At 52.0% G+C, this 14,107-nt stretch overlaps 3 protein-coding genes across 3 annotated transcripts; 2 read left to right on the top strand and 1 right to left on the bottom strand.

Moving 5' to 3' along the window:
* Positions 1 to 809: 809 nt before the first annotated feature.
* Positions 810 to 1,607, top strand: CkaCkLH20_06089 (uncharacterized protein; the record flags this gene model as incomplete). The annotated part of the gene is made up of 2 exons (XM_038888806.1): positions 810 to 882; positions 967 to 1,607. 2 exons carry the CDS (start codon positions 810 to 812, stop codon positions 1,605 to 1,607), a joined length of 714 nt encoding a protein of 237 aa, XP_038746142.1.
* A 3,708-nt stretch (positions 1,608 to 5,315) lies between these two features.
* On the bottom strand, positions 5,316 to 7,262 carry CkaCkLH20_06090 (aldehyde dehydrogenase; the record flags this gene model as incomplete). The annotated part of the gene is made up of 8 exons (XM_038888807.1): positions 5,316 to 5,605; positions 5,667 to 5,976; positions 6,072 to 6,165; positions 6,240 to 6,455; positions 6,526 to 6,583; positions 6,641 to 6,655; positions 6,714 to 6,873; positions 6,957 to 7,262. The coding sequence occupies 8 exons, from the start codon at positions 7,260 to 7,262 to the stop codon at positions 5,316 to 5,318; spliced, it is 1,449 nt and encodes a 482-aa protein (XP_038746143.1).
* A 1,339-nt stretch (positions 7,263 to 8,601) lies between these two features.
* Positions 8,602 to 13,248, top strand: CkaCkLH20_06091 (cytochrome p450; the record flags this gene model as incomplete). Its single annotated transcript, XM_038888808.1, has 13 exons — positions 8,602 to 8,720; positions 8,779 to 8,858; positions 8,918 to 8,938; positions 9,029 to 9,127; positions 9,190 to 9,771; positions 9,835 to 9,941; positions 11,213 to 11,603; positions 11,669 to 11,851; positions 11,909 to 12,243; positions 12,300 to 12,424; positions 12,483 to 12,778; positions 12,866 to 12,967; positions 13,043 to 13,248. The coding sequence occupies 13 exons, from the start codon at positions 8,602 to 8,604 to the stop codon at positions 13,246 to 13,248; spliced, it is 2,646 nt and encodes an 881-aa protein (XP_038746144.1).
* Between the last annotated feature and the right edge of the window lie 859 nt (positions 13,249 to 14,107).

Here is a 14,107-nt window from a genome sequence, read left to right on the forward strand (position 1 = left end):
TCGTGGGGGTCTCTGTCGTTCGAGACCCGCTCCCTTGCTAATTGAGTGCGGGGGAGCCCCCGTTCTCTCCCACGATCCGTCGATGTTTGGTGGCATTTCGTTAGTTCTTGTTATTAACTGTCTGGTTCGATGAAGTCGCACGTGAGATAGTCGATGGTTGGAGTAATATTTCCGATCTTATGTTGGCCTTAATGCTGCGGGCGTTGCGGATGAGTCGAACCCCCGCGGGCCTGTTCAGCGACTGCTGTTGCCGGCGAAGTCCTCAACTGGGAACGCAAACTTCGTCGTCCGGTTGACCCATGATCTAGAAGGCCGTGATTATCAAATTCTGTAGAGGTCGCCATCAAACGACTAACACAATGACTGCACTATTGTCGGAGTCGACCTCATGGGCACTTGCCGTCAGACGTCGTGCCCTCGGTGACCTCACATCTCAAGCCAAGCCATTCAAAAGTTTCAGCAGGTATCGCATTTGGCGAGAATGAAATTCAAGGTTTACGACTTACAATTCCTTCAACTGACATGAAATGCCTAACAATGTTTCGCGGTATCATGCAAGTCCACGAATCCTTGCGGGTAAAGCCCTACAGGCCCCTGTTGCGGCACCAACATAAGTACGAGCGCGAGCTCTGCTGCCTGATTTACCAACTTCCATACTGCATCATTGCTATGTCAGGTTTTTCAACATGGCACCCACAGATCTATTTGACGATATCAGTGATATCTTCTCTATTCCTATAGCTCTTTACGAGGATGTTCCCCCTGAAAGAGATATCCAGCCATATACAGATCCTGAAGCTCGTGAGCGCATGCGACTTCTTCGGAGTGTTTACAGTAACGCAGAGCCTAATACCTATGGGAAAGGCTCCTGGGGGTACACTGGTAAGATTGCCCATCAGCATTGGATATCCCACCATACTTGCTGGCTTTTTCCGATATTGAAAGACGTTTGCTGACACCAACAAGTCCTCCGCACCGTCTACACCGATGAATCCGACACGCTCTTCCCCCTTGCAATGGAGAGATTGAAGCTTTGGGTGGTTCAATACTATGTTCATCGCACGCGGTTTCCCCTCTGGGGTGACAGGGGCGTGCGCGACTTTATCAGAATGAAAGATGCTTCAGTAAACGAGGAACTTGGCCGTCGGTTTCGTATCGAGTCTCTCGAAGACAAGGAAGCACTCAACAAGCCGAGGCTTGAAAATGCCAGCCATGATGATGTCAAAAGTCTCTGCGAGTACTTTAAGAAGTGGGTTATTAGTGTAGGCGGTCGACCCGAGGCGCACGAATGGAACCCGAGACTCTACGACTTTCTCGTTATTGACGAGCCTTGCATGCGTGTTCTGGCCGCGTTGCCGCTGAGAACGGCTCCACTTCGCGTTCCAGTTGACTTCCTGGAGAAAAGTGAGTGGCTTAGGGAGTCCGACATGGCCTATGTGTGGTTGATAGACTGGAGAGCTGTCGAACGTTGGTCTGGTGAGAAGGGGAGTGAGTACATGGAAGATGAGATTCATCGGGGGTGGACGACGCATCAAGCTATTTTCATTGCCGACACGTGGTTCCAGAGAGCCAAATATATGGACATGGAAGACTGGATTATAGGATAGCAAGTGACAACCCACCTAGTGCCTGAGGGTGGTGGTTTACTGGTTTGACATGTTTTAACTTTGAGTAGTGGTTTGATTCACAATAAAATTGTATGTGTGCCAAGCTGCACTGTGTCAGAAGTACAAAGGGCTCCATTGTTAATAGCTATCTGTGTTGGACAAGAACTGTTACAATGTTAATTGTTCCATTAAGAATAGTGCCTAGAATTCTTGGAAATACATGAGAGAATATGACGCAACAATCAGGTGTGCGCCACCTTTCTTTTCAGGCCAACAAGACTGCTTGATTAGGCGCCTTCCGCCTTGAATATGGCCGCCCTGAAACTGGCTGCCTTAACATTGGTTGCCTCAAAGCTGGTTGCCTTGAATCAACCAGCCAAGCATTCGTGCCTCCACTCCATAAGAAACAATGCTCTCACTGCAAGGAGAGAGGAAATCAAGCAGAATTTATCTGGCCAAGACATCACGCTACGATTTACACCATCTCCACCGCCAGGCTATAGTTTTGGAAAACCACAGTAGTCTGTCTATCGACATTCGAGTCTCGGCAACTTTTTCGGCATCATGTCTACCAATATGGAAGTCGATGGTCGGGTCGCATACGGGACGAACATCAATCGGCCCCAAGCAAGCTTGTGCAACACTTGCTCCGAGCTACAATTAGAGAGAGTCCTCAGTAGAGCCAGTTTCATATCAGATGAGCGGTTTCCAAAGGCTATCAAGATTGCAGACGTTGGACAATACCATCGACGAACGTCGGCCAGCGACTGTCCACTCTGCCACATACTTTCTCGATCTCGTCTCCGCATCACGCAATCTGGTTCGGAGCAACCAGAACTTCCGAGCAATGATGAGCTTATTCTCAGTCGCTTTATCGGGGATGAAGTAATCGATATCATGGGAAATTCGGCAGAGATGGACCGCATTCTCGAGCAGCAAACATCAATGCGCTTAGTCGTCGCGCCTTACGGCTATGTCGCAAGCAATGTAAGAGCCACTTGGCTATCAAGCAGCAATGAGGAAAACGAATCCGCCATAGCTCAGCGTAGCGACTCTCCCAGACCAGATACATTTGTTGCACGGGCTATCAGACCAACCTTCGATCCATCTATAGCGAGCCGTTGGTTGACTTACTGTCAACGCCATCACGATCGATTGTGCTCTGCCACAACCGGGCCCACTTCTGGACTTCGCCTCATTGATTGCTACTCCATGACGATCGTACCAGCTCCTCCTCAGGCCTCATACGTGGCTTTAAGCTACGTCTGGGGATCGTCGACGGCCTCTATTACTTCGTTAGAACAGCACGAGGAGGGAACTCAGAAGAGTGTTCGATTACCTTCATTGCTTCCAGCAACTATCTCCGACGCAGTCAACTTGACGAAGAAAGTGGGCTTCCAATACCTATGGGTTGACAACTTCTGCATAGACCAAGACAACCCAAGTGTCAAGCATGGCCAGATTGTTCAAATGGACTCTATATACGAGAATGCAGAGCTAACTATCATAGCTGCTGCTGGAGAAGATCCCACCTATGGTTTGGTGGGGATTGGACGAGCCAGAACACAAGGCGGACAGCGAGCTGCTCAACTCGGCGAGTTTGAGGTAGTTTTGAGCACCAGGGACCCGCAAAATGCCATACAGTGTTCCAGATGGTCCCAAAGAGCCTGGACTCTTCAAGAAGCTGTCTTCAGTCGTCGCCGACTGGTTTTCACGGACGACCAAGTGTACTACGAATGTAACGCCATGCACTGTCGTGAGAACTTTATGATCAATCTAGATCGGGCGCATCTAAAGGACAAATCGAAGTTCAGAAGCATCTTGCGACCCGGCTATTTCCGCATAAACGATATGCAAAAGTACGATATCCGTCAGCAAAGGTCGGCCTTGTCACAGAGGCGCAACTTCCATGTCTGTCGATATTTGGCAATGGTTAAACGGTACACCCTTAGGGATTTGACGCGCGAGTCGGATTCTTTGAATGCTTTTCTTGGCATCATACGCAGATTTGACGAAGAGGGCCACGGTATCAGTCAGATTTGGGGAGTGCCATTCCAATTTCAATCAGGCAAATCAGCGACCACAACGGAAGCTTCGTTTGTTCATGGTTTGATGTGGTATCATTCGAACTCTACTCCTGGAGAACAATCCACACCACGTCGAAGGCTAGGCTTTCCATCTTGGTCATGGGTCGGCTGGTCCGGAGAAGTTGAACACTACAGCTTAAGAATCTCGTCCACCAGTCAATCACAGCATCCTGACAACAGGTTACAATCTCTGTCTTTGGAGTTCGAGGACGGTTTGGTGTTGAGCTTCTTTGACTTTGTCAGATCCATGGACGGCATACCAGTGGAGTCCAATAGTCCGCGGGTTCTTCGCCTGCTTGCGCCGCCGCTGGAAAGCTCATCATTTTCAGTTGATAATGCCGGTGTCTTCCTGGTTTTAGGTTACCCTACTGAAGTATTCCTGTCAACCGGCCCTTGCGATGCTTTTGAACTACATCAAAGCTTGCTTGACGAAAAAACCAGGCGATGCGTCTATGTTGCACATTATGGGTATAGGTGCATATTTCTTGTCCTTGACTACAGCGACGATGTCTGGACTCGTGTTGGACTTCTTCACGCAATAGGCTTTCCTCCGTATATAGAGGCCAAATTCCCCCTAACTCGTAGGGGCTCGACACCGGAATTAACGACCATGGACTCTGAGGAGAGATTCCGCCGGATGAAGATGGAGAGATTCCGAATACAGTAGAACCCTGCTCAGCAAGGTTATTGGATATGAAGGTCAGTCGTTTGAGTTTTATTTGAACCAGGCTTTGAAATATCTCACTAAACGATGTTACGTACCAGAAGAAATTGGCCTTCAATATAAGTATATGTTGATGAATTGCGTTATTATTCTCTTCAAGTTGGACATCTGGGGTCTTGGTGCACCTCAAATCATAGACGAGAACTTGGAGCTGGAGAGTTTCCTGTTAATTTGTAGGATTTGACAACTTTTACATTGCTGATATCTGCACTCCCTTTATGTGTTGAAAAGTCGTTGTCGTCGTGACTGGAACTTGAAATGATGCCTGACGTGAGTTCTTCCTTCATCCCTAAATCACCCCCATGGAACAATCCCACTTGTATCTCCATGTTCACCGCAATACCCCGCCGCACCCATGTTTATTGCGGAACTATTCCCGCACCCGGGCATCAAGCTTGCGTATTCCGGATGGACCCTTCCCCTCCGTAAGCAGCATTGGAGCTCACACACCGCGCATTTTCTGCTCTAGGGTCCTTGAGAATGGGCTCACTAGGAGACTAGCACGCAGGCAGCAACCGCTTGCGATTCGACAGCTCCATAATTCCTCCATAAACTCCCCGACGGCGTTCTCCACGGTTGACAGGTCTCGACCCCAAAAGGACATGGGCCCCAAACGAAGACCGGGGCAAGACGATCTTTTCAGACAACAGGACCGAACACAATGCGAGCGGGCCAACCGGGGTTGTCTTAACACCGAATGGATCTGGTTTATCGGCGCTTGTAACTGATCTACTAGTGTATGAAACGTCGGGGGAAAGAACAACACGCTGCCAAGCTGTCGTCGTCTGACAAATGTCCACACCGATCTTTTGTAATGCTTATTTATCTTTTATCTTTATTTCTTGTTTCATCATGAGCTCCGGAGATTTCTCGAGAGACTCTGGTATCATATCATAATCATGCCGCCTTGGTGATGTACATGGACTGGGTGTTGCAGTAGGCCTTCAGGCCGCCGGCGCCGTACTCGTATCCCAGACCGCTCTGCTTGTGACCGCCAAAGGGAGCATCGTACTGGAGCTCCAAGTGGGTGTTGATCCAGACGTTGCCGGCCTTGAGCTTCTTGGCAATGGTCTGGGCCTTGTCGAGGTCCTTGGACCAGACTGAGGCGCCGAGACCCATGTCGGTGTTGTTCGCGCGCTGGACAACCTCCTTCTCGTCGCTCCACTTAAGAACGGGGAAGACGGGGCCTGTGATAAACCTGTTAGCCACTGGAACGAGCTCATTAATGTGATTGTTGAATGAACTTACCGAAAGGCTCCTCAACAACAATGCGGGAGTTGTCGGGAGGGTTGTCGACCATGGTGGGGGTGATGAAGTAGCCCTTGCCGTTGGAAGCCGGGGCCGTAGAGCCAGCGGCGAGCTTGAGCTTCTGCTCCTCGATATCCTTGAGAAGGTCCTTGACGCGCTCGAACTGCATCTGGTTCTGGACGGGGCCGAGCATGGTGCCCTCCCGCTGGCCGTCGCCGACGGGGAAGCTCTTGACGACGTTGGCCATCTCGGCGATCATCTCATCGTAGATGGACTCGTGGATGTAGATACGCTTGATAGCAACGCAGACCTGGTGATGATCATGTCAGCCGCTGATGTCTTGCATGAAGACGGGACTTTTGTGATGCTTGTCGAAATCCTTCATCCGATGCCAAGTTTACGTACCTGTCCAGAGTTGTACAGCGCCAAGGTGACGATCTTGGGCGCAACGGCCTTGATGTCGACGTCGGGGAGGACAATGGCGGCGTCGTTACCGCCGCTGCGTTCACGAGTCAGGATCGGCGATAAACAAAGTTAAGGTGCAATTTAGCACCCGGCGGGATCTCCACTCACAGCTCCAGAGTGACGCGCTTGAGGGTCTTTGCGCAGCTCTCCATGACGCGCTTGCCGGTGGCGGTCGAGCCGGTGAAGCTGACCTTGTCGACGCCGGGGTGGGAGGTCAACCACGGGCCGAGGTTGTCGTCGCCGCTGAGCGCCTGCAGGACACCGGGAGGGAAGACCTGCTGGGCGAGCTCGACGATCTTGAGGTCGGAGTAGGGGGTGAAGGGACTTGACTCGTGTCAGCGGTGATCTGAAACATGGGATGACGGACCGGCGCGCCGCGGTTCGGAGAGCTTACGAGGGCTTAAGGATGAAGGCGTTTCCGGTGATCAGGGCCGGAGCAATCTTGCCGCAAGCTGGTTTTCAAGTCAGTACGGATCCGTGATCCGGAGTATGATTTTCGGAAAACGTACCGAGGAGGATAGGGACTGTTGGGGACGGGTTAGCACTCCATGAATGGTCATCAGGACAAAGGCAGTGGCTTACAGTTCCAGGGAACGATACCGACGGCAACACCGAGGGGAGTGTATCTGGTGATAACACGGCGATCCGGGTCGTCGCTGACGACGTCCTCGGGGAGAGGGAGGTTAGGGACTCCTCTGAAGTGCTTGACGGCCTCAGCGATCTCGAACTGGGCGAATCCGATCTGTGTAGAACCAGACAGGTCAGCATTACTCGATTTCCAGCACGCGCAGGGTCCAAGTGTCCGTCCTTGAGCTTTGAACTTACAGGCTTGCCCTGCTCCTTGCTGAGCAAGACGGCGAACTCGTTGATGTTCTCCTCGATCAAGTCGCCAAGCTTGGCGACGGCCTTCTGGCGCTCCTCGTAGGGCGTCTCGGCCCATGCCTCCTGAGCAGCCCTCGCGGCCTGCACAGCTCTGTCGACATCCTCAGCAGTCGAGAGAGGGACCTCGTGGAGGGGCTCAAGAGTAGAGGGGTTCACGCTGTGTCTCGTCTTGGGCGTCGTCTCGAGCTTGCCGTTGATGACGTTGTAGAACTTGGTGAAGTCCAGCTTCGTCGTGCCGTTAGCTGCCATGATGGGCGACTGATTTTGGTGTAAGACTGGTGTAAGACGGTTGGCTCGCGGAAGACGGCAAGTTACGCTCAAGTTCGAGAGTTTATTCGGATTGAGTCGAGGTCTGTGTGTCCAGGTCGGGAATATAAGAAGGAAGAGGGAGAAGAGGGATGGGACGGGTAGTGTATGCGCCAGCGGCCATGCGTTTCGTTGAGCTGTCTCTTCCCCATCCCCTTTCTTGCCCCTCCCCCTCCGGTCAGAAGGGTCTGTTTTGTGCTGGTCATTATGAGGAACAACGAACCAGTGGAGGGGCCGTGGAGAGGGACTAGGGCTCGAGACTAGGATTCCCTGTCTTCAACCGAGGCCCCTTCAGGAAACTCCACCGTCGATGTCACGATGGCCACCAACGATTGACAGAGACTATTGCGTGGAAACGGGGTTTCGCCCCTTCCTTCGGCAACAGGGCGGGCGACAAATGGAATCATGGAATGTCTCTTGAGGACAGCTCACCGAGCAAAGAATTCTGGGTTGCATGGCCGTTTGTCATCGCACTAGTCTCTCGCACGTCGGCAGCGGCACTAACACTGCCAAGGTCCGACGGGAAAGACGATTGAAACGTGTTGGGCCCCATAACGCCGTTTTGCTGAAGAAAGGTACATGCAGCTCCGGGGAAAAGATACATGCAGGAGGACAGCATAGGTACATGAGGAGTTCTTAGTCAACTACTCCAGTCTACGTGGGCAAGGCGGGCAGAAGATAAACTTGACACAACACGGACTGCTGCTGGATGCCGCGGGGGAAAAGTTGGAGACGAGCTCGGCAACGTGCCGCTCCCCTCACGGACTCTCACTCGCTCACTCTCACTCACTCGTCGGTTTCTCATACACACTCTCTCAATCTCATCGTGGAATGCGTTTCCCGATCTCACTTCCCGTCTGACTCGACCATCTTCTGAGCCGTGCTGCGTCACTCGGCTCGTTTTGGATGATGTTCTGCAAGGTTGGTCATGCATCGAGACTCAGTCGAGTCAAGGTTGACCCGCCGCGTCGGCGCCGGCAGGGCAGAAATGCTCTCGTGCCACTGCACCGGCAATTGGCCTGGCAAGATCACATTGGCTGCGCCGTCCATTAAGGGAAACTTGGACAGCTGAGCTTATGCCCCCGATCAGCGATGTGTACTTTCGGCAGCGAGTAGACTTCATGTTCGTGTGTGAGAGTGTGGAGGGATCCAATCCAATAAGTGTGGCCCTCCGCGCTGCATCTGGTTTTCATAGAAAATATAATGACATGCATCCCTCGCGATTCCCTAGAACGTAAGAAGAAGGGCAGAATTATCGATATAGCATTATATGGCGACCACCATGGGCGGCGAGAGCAACTTCAACCGTGCGGTCGTGTACTCCGAGCCGGGCACCACCAAGACCGAGGTCGTTGAACTACCGATACCGACGCCTGGGCCGGGAGAAGTTCTCATTCGATTGTAAGAGCTCACCATGACTCTCATCGTCTCTCAGTGGCTCACGATATTGCGATCACAGACAGTACTCCGGTGTCTGCCATACCGACTATGGATTCTGCATGAATGCCTTCTCATCAGTCCCATTTCCTACACCAAAAGGTGAGTCTTTTCTGAATCGCAGATGTCTGTGTTGTGTTATAGGTCTAAGCATATCATAGGCCAGGTTGGAGGACATGAGGGTAAGCCATCACATGATTACATGTTCTGAGTCCGAAAAGACGAGACATGAGAGTCAGCTTCACAGCTGATTAACAACTAACACCATCCAGGCGTTGGTGAGGTCGTCGCTACTGGTGTCGGAGTAACATCGCCCGCCGTTGGGCAAAGAGTAGGAATCAAGTATGCCGCTGACGCCTGCCTAAACTGCGGTAAGTCACTACCCATGAAGCCCTCTCATAATCAGTTCATACTAATCATGTCGTCATCTCAGATCGTTGTCTTCAAGGTGGCGAGTCATCGTGCACAGAGGTCAAGCTGTCGGGATACTTTACACCGGGTACACTTCAACAATACTGTCTATCATTTGCGCGATATGTCACACCCATCCCCGAAGGTCTGGACTCGGCGGAGGCTGCCCCGTTGATGTGTGCAGGTGTAAGCGTCTACACCGCGCTCAAACGCGCCGACGCCCGACACGGAGATTGGATTGTCATCGCCGGCGCCGGCGGAGGTTTGGGCCATCTCGCCATCCAGTACGCAAATGTCCTTGGCTGCCGCGTCTTGGCCATGGACCTCGGCGTGAAGGAGAAGTTTTGCCGAGATCTCGGTGCCACCGAGTTCATCGACTTCACAGCTTACCCCACCGAAGATGATTTGGCGGCCGCAGTCAAGAAGGTCACGGGCGGCGGGGCAAGAATTGTCTTGATGTGCTCGTCGAACAAGAAGGCGTACGTGCAGTCGCCGAAGTGGTTGGGTTTTCGAGGCAAGCTGGTCTGCTTGGGCGTTCCTGAGCACAGCAGCCCGGCCATTGCCGACGTTGAGCCCATGCTCTGCGATGAGCTGACCATCTTTGGTAAGTGTGCCTTTCTTGCATATGCACCTGTGTGTTTTGCAGGCTGACAAAGAACGAACTCAGGTGTCAAAACGGGCAACCGTCTCGAAGCCAAGGAATGTCTCGAAATCGCTGCACGGGGCAAGGTCAAAACACACTTTCAACTTCGGCGGATGAGAAGCTTGACAAAGGTATGCTAGCCGAACCCGAGAAGGCGAGGATGTTTGATGACGTATTCTTTTCATGCGTATACTAATCCATCGTGTGATTTAGATCTTCACCGAGATGGAGTCTGGAGAGATTCAGGGACGCGTAGTCATAGATTTGAAGTAGCGTTGATGTCTGAGTGTACATAGAACAAGTGTACATAGCTTTTGAGGATTTCGTATCCAAATCAGACCATATTATGACCGAGAAGAGTGATCGACAGCTTTGAGTGGATAATTGCTTGATACAAAACACGTGGATGGTCGGTTTTCATCCCAATACTTCGGATCAGACTTCGAATGCGGGATGAGTGTCGTAGGGCTATCATGTCTACCACCGTGTTTGCTTGTTTGTCACCCTGAAGGTGGAACTTCTTGGTGATTAGAGTTAATGAAACCAATGGCTGTGCTGTCAACCGGCTTATTGTCTCGGTAGCTCACGCCGTCGTCACGCAGTCGCCCCAGATTCCCAGACATCGTTAATTAACCCCACGCGGGGCAAATAGTACGGGGTAAACTAAAAAAAGGGCATTCAGATCTTCCCCGGATTCCGAGATCGAGAAATCTGGAGAGACGTTGTGATGTCGAGGCAACAGACGGGAATTTTCTGACTCTCCCTTCTCCACAACTCTGCACCCCGCGAGTGTTGGAGGAGCCCCATGATTTACCCCAGATATGGCCGAGTCAGAACGCTTCCAACTTCTGAGTCGACCGTGGCGTGACGTAGGCGCCAGGCGATGTTTCCTCGACGGTCCAATGAGACGAGACCAGTTTGAACTCGTTGTGATGCGCGAGGACCGTTTGGTGGCCGTGACGAACAAATATCAGCCGGGGTTCAGCTGAGTTTGCAACCGTATCGTTGGGACCACGCGGCTGCGGCTGTCCCAGAAGAGTGGCAGATTTTCTGACTCGAAGTCGACGTTGAGCTGTCGATCGCGCGATTGGAAATGTCGTTGGTCTGACACGTCCAACAGATTCTTTTCTCACGCCAAGGTTGTTGGTCCTCTGTACAATGGCGACACGATTCTGACGCAGACGATTGTTCATGCATCTCGCCTAATCGGAATGTCCAACAGCAGTCAAATGCCCGCTGATCGGTTCCACGAGCCTCGGCGGCGCGGGGGAGATGCGAAGTTGTCCAAAAAGGGCCAGCCTTCTCCATTGATTTCCGGACCTTTGAACTCAGCTCACAGACCATACTCGGAATCGCGGTCGGGTGAATCACGATGGCGATGACAGACACGCACCTCTTCCAGGCTCACTGCCTATTCTTCGTGGTGGGCATACAACTCCACGTCTTCGCTTTTCGCGTCGGAGAGTGGGACATCGCGACTACGAGATTGATCAGGAACTTCTCCCTGGGCATCGGGTTGCTCACTGCTGCCCTTTTCCAGCTGGCGTCCGAGACGTTCCAGACGAAGTTGGTTGCGTTCAAGACCGCATGCACTCTTACGGCTGCTCTGATTGCGGGCATATACTCCAGCTTGATCGTGTATCGAGCGGGATTCCACCGCTTGAACTCCTTCAAAGGGCCATGGCTCGCGCGGATGTCCAACTTGTACATCACGAACCGAGCGTTGAAGAAGCTACATCTCTATTCGGAGATGCAAGACCTACACGCTACCTATGGCGATATTGTTCGTATTGGTAAGAACGTTCCAGGTCTGAAAGCTGAGGTCCTGAGCATTGGCAACTGACATGACTCGATTTAGGACCGACAGAGTTGTCCATCAACAACCCCAAAGCAATCATGCCGATTCACTCAAACCGGTCACCATGTATCAAGGGGCCGTGGTACGGCGTCTTGCATCCTATGTACTCCCTACAGCTGGTGCGTGACAAGCAAGAGCATGCGCAGCGCCGCAAGGCTTGGGATCGTGGATTCAGCTCTAAAGGTATGTGCTTAATCCCCATGTTTCCGAATCACACCTAGGGGCTGACTTGGGAACTAGCTCTGAGAGACTACGAGTTCCGGGTTGCCAACCACACCAACCAGTTGCTTGACCAGATCGAAGCACACAAAGGCAAGGCATTCAACATCGCCGATTGGTTTAACTTTTACAGCTTCGACGTCATGGGCGACTTGGCCTTTGGCAAGACCTTCGGCATGCTCAAGGAGGGCATCAAGCACTACTTCATGACTTCGTTACACACGGATATGCAGGCTATCGGATCCTTCAGCCATATGCTATGGCTGTTCCCGATCTTCAAGAACACACCGATCCTCAATGCCAACAACAAGAGATTCTGGAAGTTCGTGACTGCCCAGGTCGATGAGAGAATCGCGGTACGAGCCGAAACCCGACGAAAAGTGAGGGACTGGTGACTAATTATGTCTCGCAGAACCCCCCTGACCGCCCAGATGTTTTCTCCTGGGTCTTGGAGGACTATCAGGCTATTAAGAAGCCGACTTGGCAAGACACTCTTAACCTTTACGGCGACGCATATTTGATTATCGTAGCTGGCAGGTATGTAACTTTGGATTCGTGGTTTGGGCCTCGCAACCCCTCTGACACCAGCTTACAGTGACACGACCGCTGCATCCCTGACCTGCCTATTCTTCGAGCTTGCTCAGAAGCCAGAGGTATATCAAAAGCTGAGGAAGGAAATTGATGGCTACTTTGAAGAAAACCCATCGGCGGAACACTCTGCCCTGTCGAAGTTGCCGTACCTGCAAGCGTGCATCGACGAGGCCCTCAGGCTTCATCCTCCCGTGCCATCTGGCGTGCAGAGAATGACCCCGCCAGAAGGCTTGGACATCGACGGGACGTTCATCCCGGGAAACACCATCATTCAAGTACCCACACACACCATGTTCAGAGGTGAGTCACTCCTTGGCTAGAATTCGGTCTTTGTGTAACCGTTGGACGTCAATGTCTCTGAAATACGATAATACTGACGCAAGTCAGACGAGCGAATCTTCCCGCACGCGTCGGAGTTCATCCCGGAGAGATGGACGACGCAGTCAGACTTGGCAAAGGACCCGTCGGCTTTTGTCCCCTTCGGCACCGGTAAGCACTCTAATTCCACCTCGCCCTTCGTCGCTGCGAGATAAAGGACTTTCAAGAGGCTGACTGCAGGCACAGGAAAATACTCATGTGTGGGTAAGCAACTCGGGTTGATGGAGATCCGATACTGCGTCAGTCAGATTATCCACCGCTACGACGTGGCATTCGCCCCGGGGCAGACGGCGGAGGCTTTCATTGAAGGGAAGAAGGACGGCTTCACGTTGTCGCTGCCGGAGTTGGAAGTGATTTTCAATCGGAGGGAGGACGGGAAGCAGATTGCATAAGAATCGAAGATCGCGATTGGGCCTGATTGAAAGCTCCTAGCGCTGGAATGTCTCTGAGATGGTTAATATGCAGGCCAGTTGTCCAGTGACATATCACAATTTGAAGTCAACGTTGCAACGTCAACCGCCTTGCATAGGTGCCGCAGTGGAGTTGAAATTGATGGCGCACGATTCGTAAGATAAGAGTCGAAGCTGGTGAGCTCGAAGCTTGTGACTACAATAACTGAGCAATACAAAGGGGAGAGAACGCATTTTGTTGACAACAGAGTTTCGAGGGTCTTTGTTCAACCGGTCCGGAGACGGCCTCCGCGGAATGCACTGTGGGCTAATTATCCCACACGAAATGGAAATGGAAACAAACGAACAGCGGAAACTAAGACATTCCTAAGACGAATCCGCCTTAAGCCAGGTCGGACGACGCTCCACCAACGTTGATTCGCCGGATGGCAGGGGTAAAATGTACGAAATCGACGGCGTCGTCTGAACTTGACCGCAGTATCAGAGCTGTGTAAAAGCCACCGATTGAAGGTTTGAGCCCAATGACACGTCCGAATCCCAGTTTAGTTAGCTACAAGTCATGGTCAAGGGGGCCCTCGAGAGACACGGACTGTGGGCAAATGGTGACAGTTAAGCTAAATGCTCCTCGGCAAGGGTGGCCGCATTTTACCCCACATTCTTTGATCTTCTCTTCAGCTTCTCTTTGCCCCCTCTCTCCATTCCCTGGATATTCCTCTTCCGCCTTCCCCCATCCCCATGTCAAGCTAGAGAGGCAGGACAGGTGCCGGGGTGACCGTTCTCAGCTAGGTGAACGTTAATTTGCCCATGTTCAGAAAAGAAGAAGGGCCTTTCTCGTCTTTTG

This window comes from Colletotrichum karsti (genome assembly GCF_011947395.1).
Source record: "Colletotrichum karsti strain CkLH20 chromosome Unknown Scaffold17, whole genome shotgun sequence".
Classification (NCBI taxonomy): domain Eukaryota; kingdom Fungi; phylum Ascomycota; class Sordariomycetes; order Glomerellales; family Glomerellaceae; genus Colletotrichum; species Colletotrichum karsti.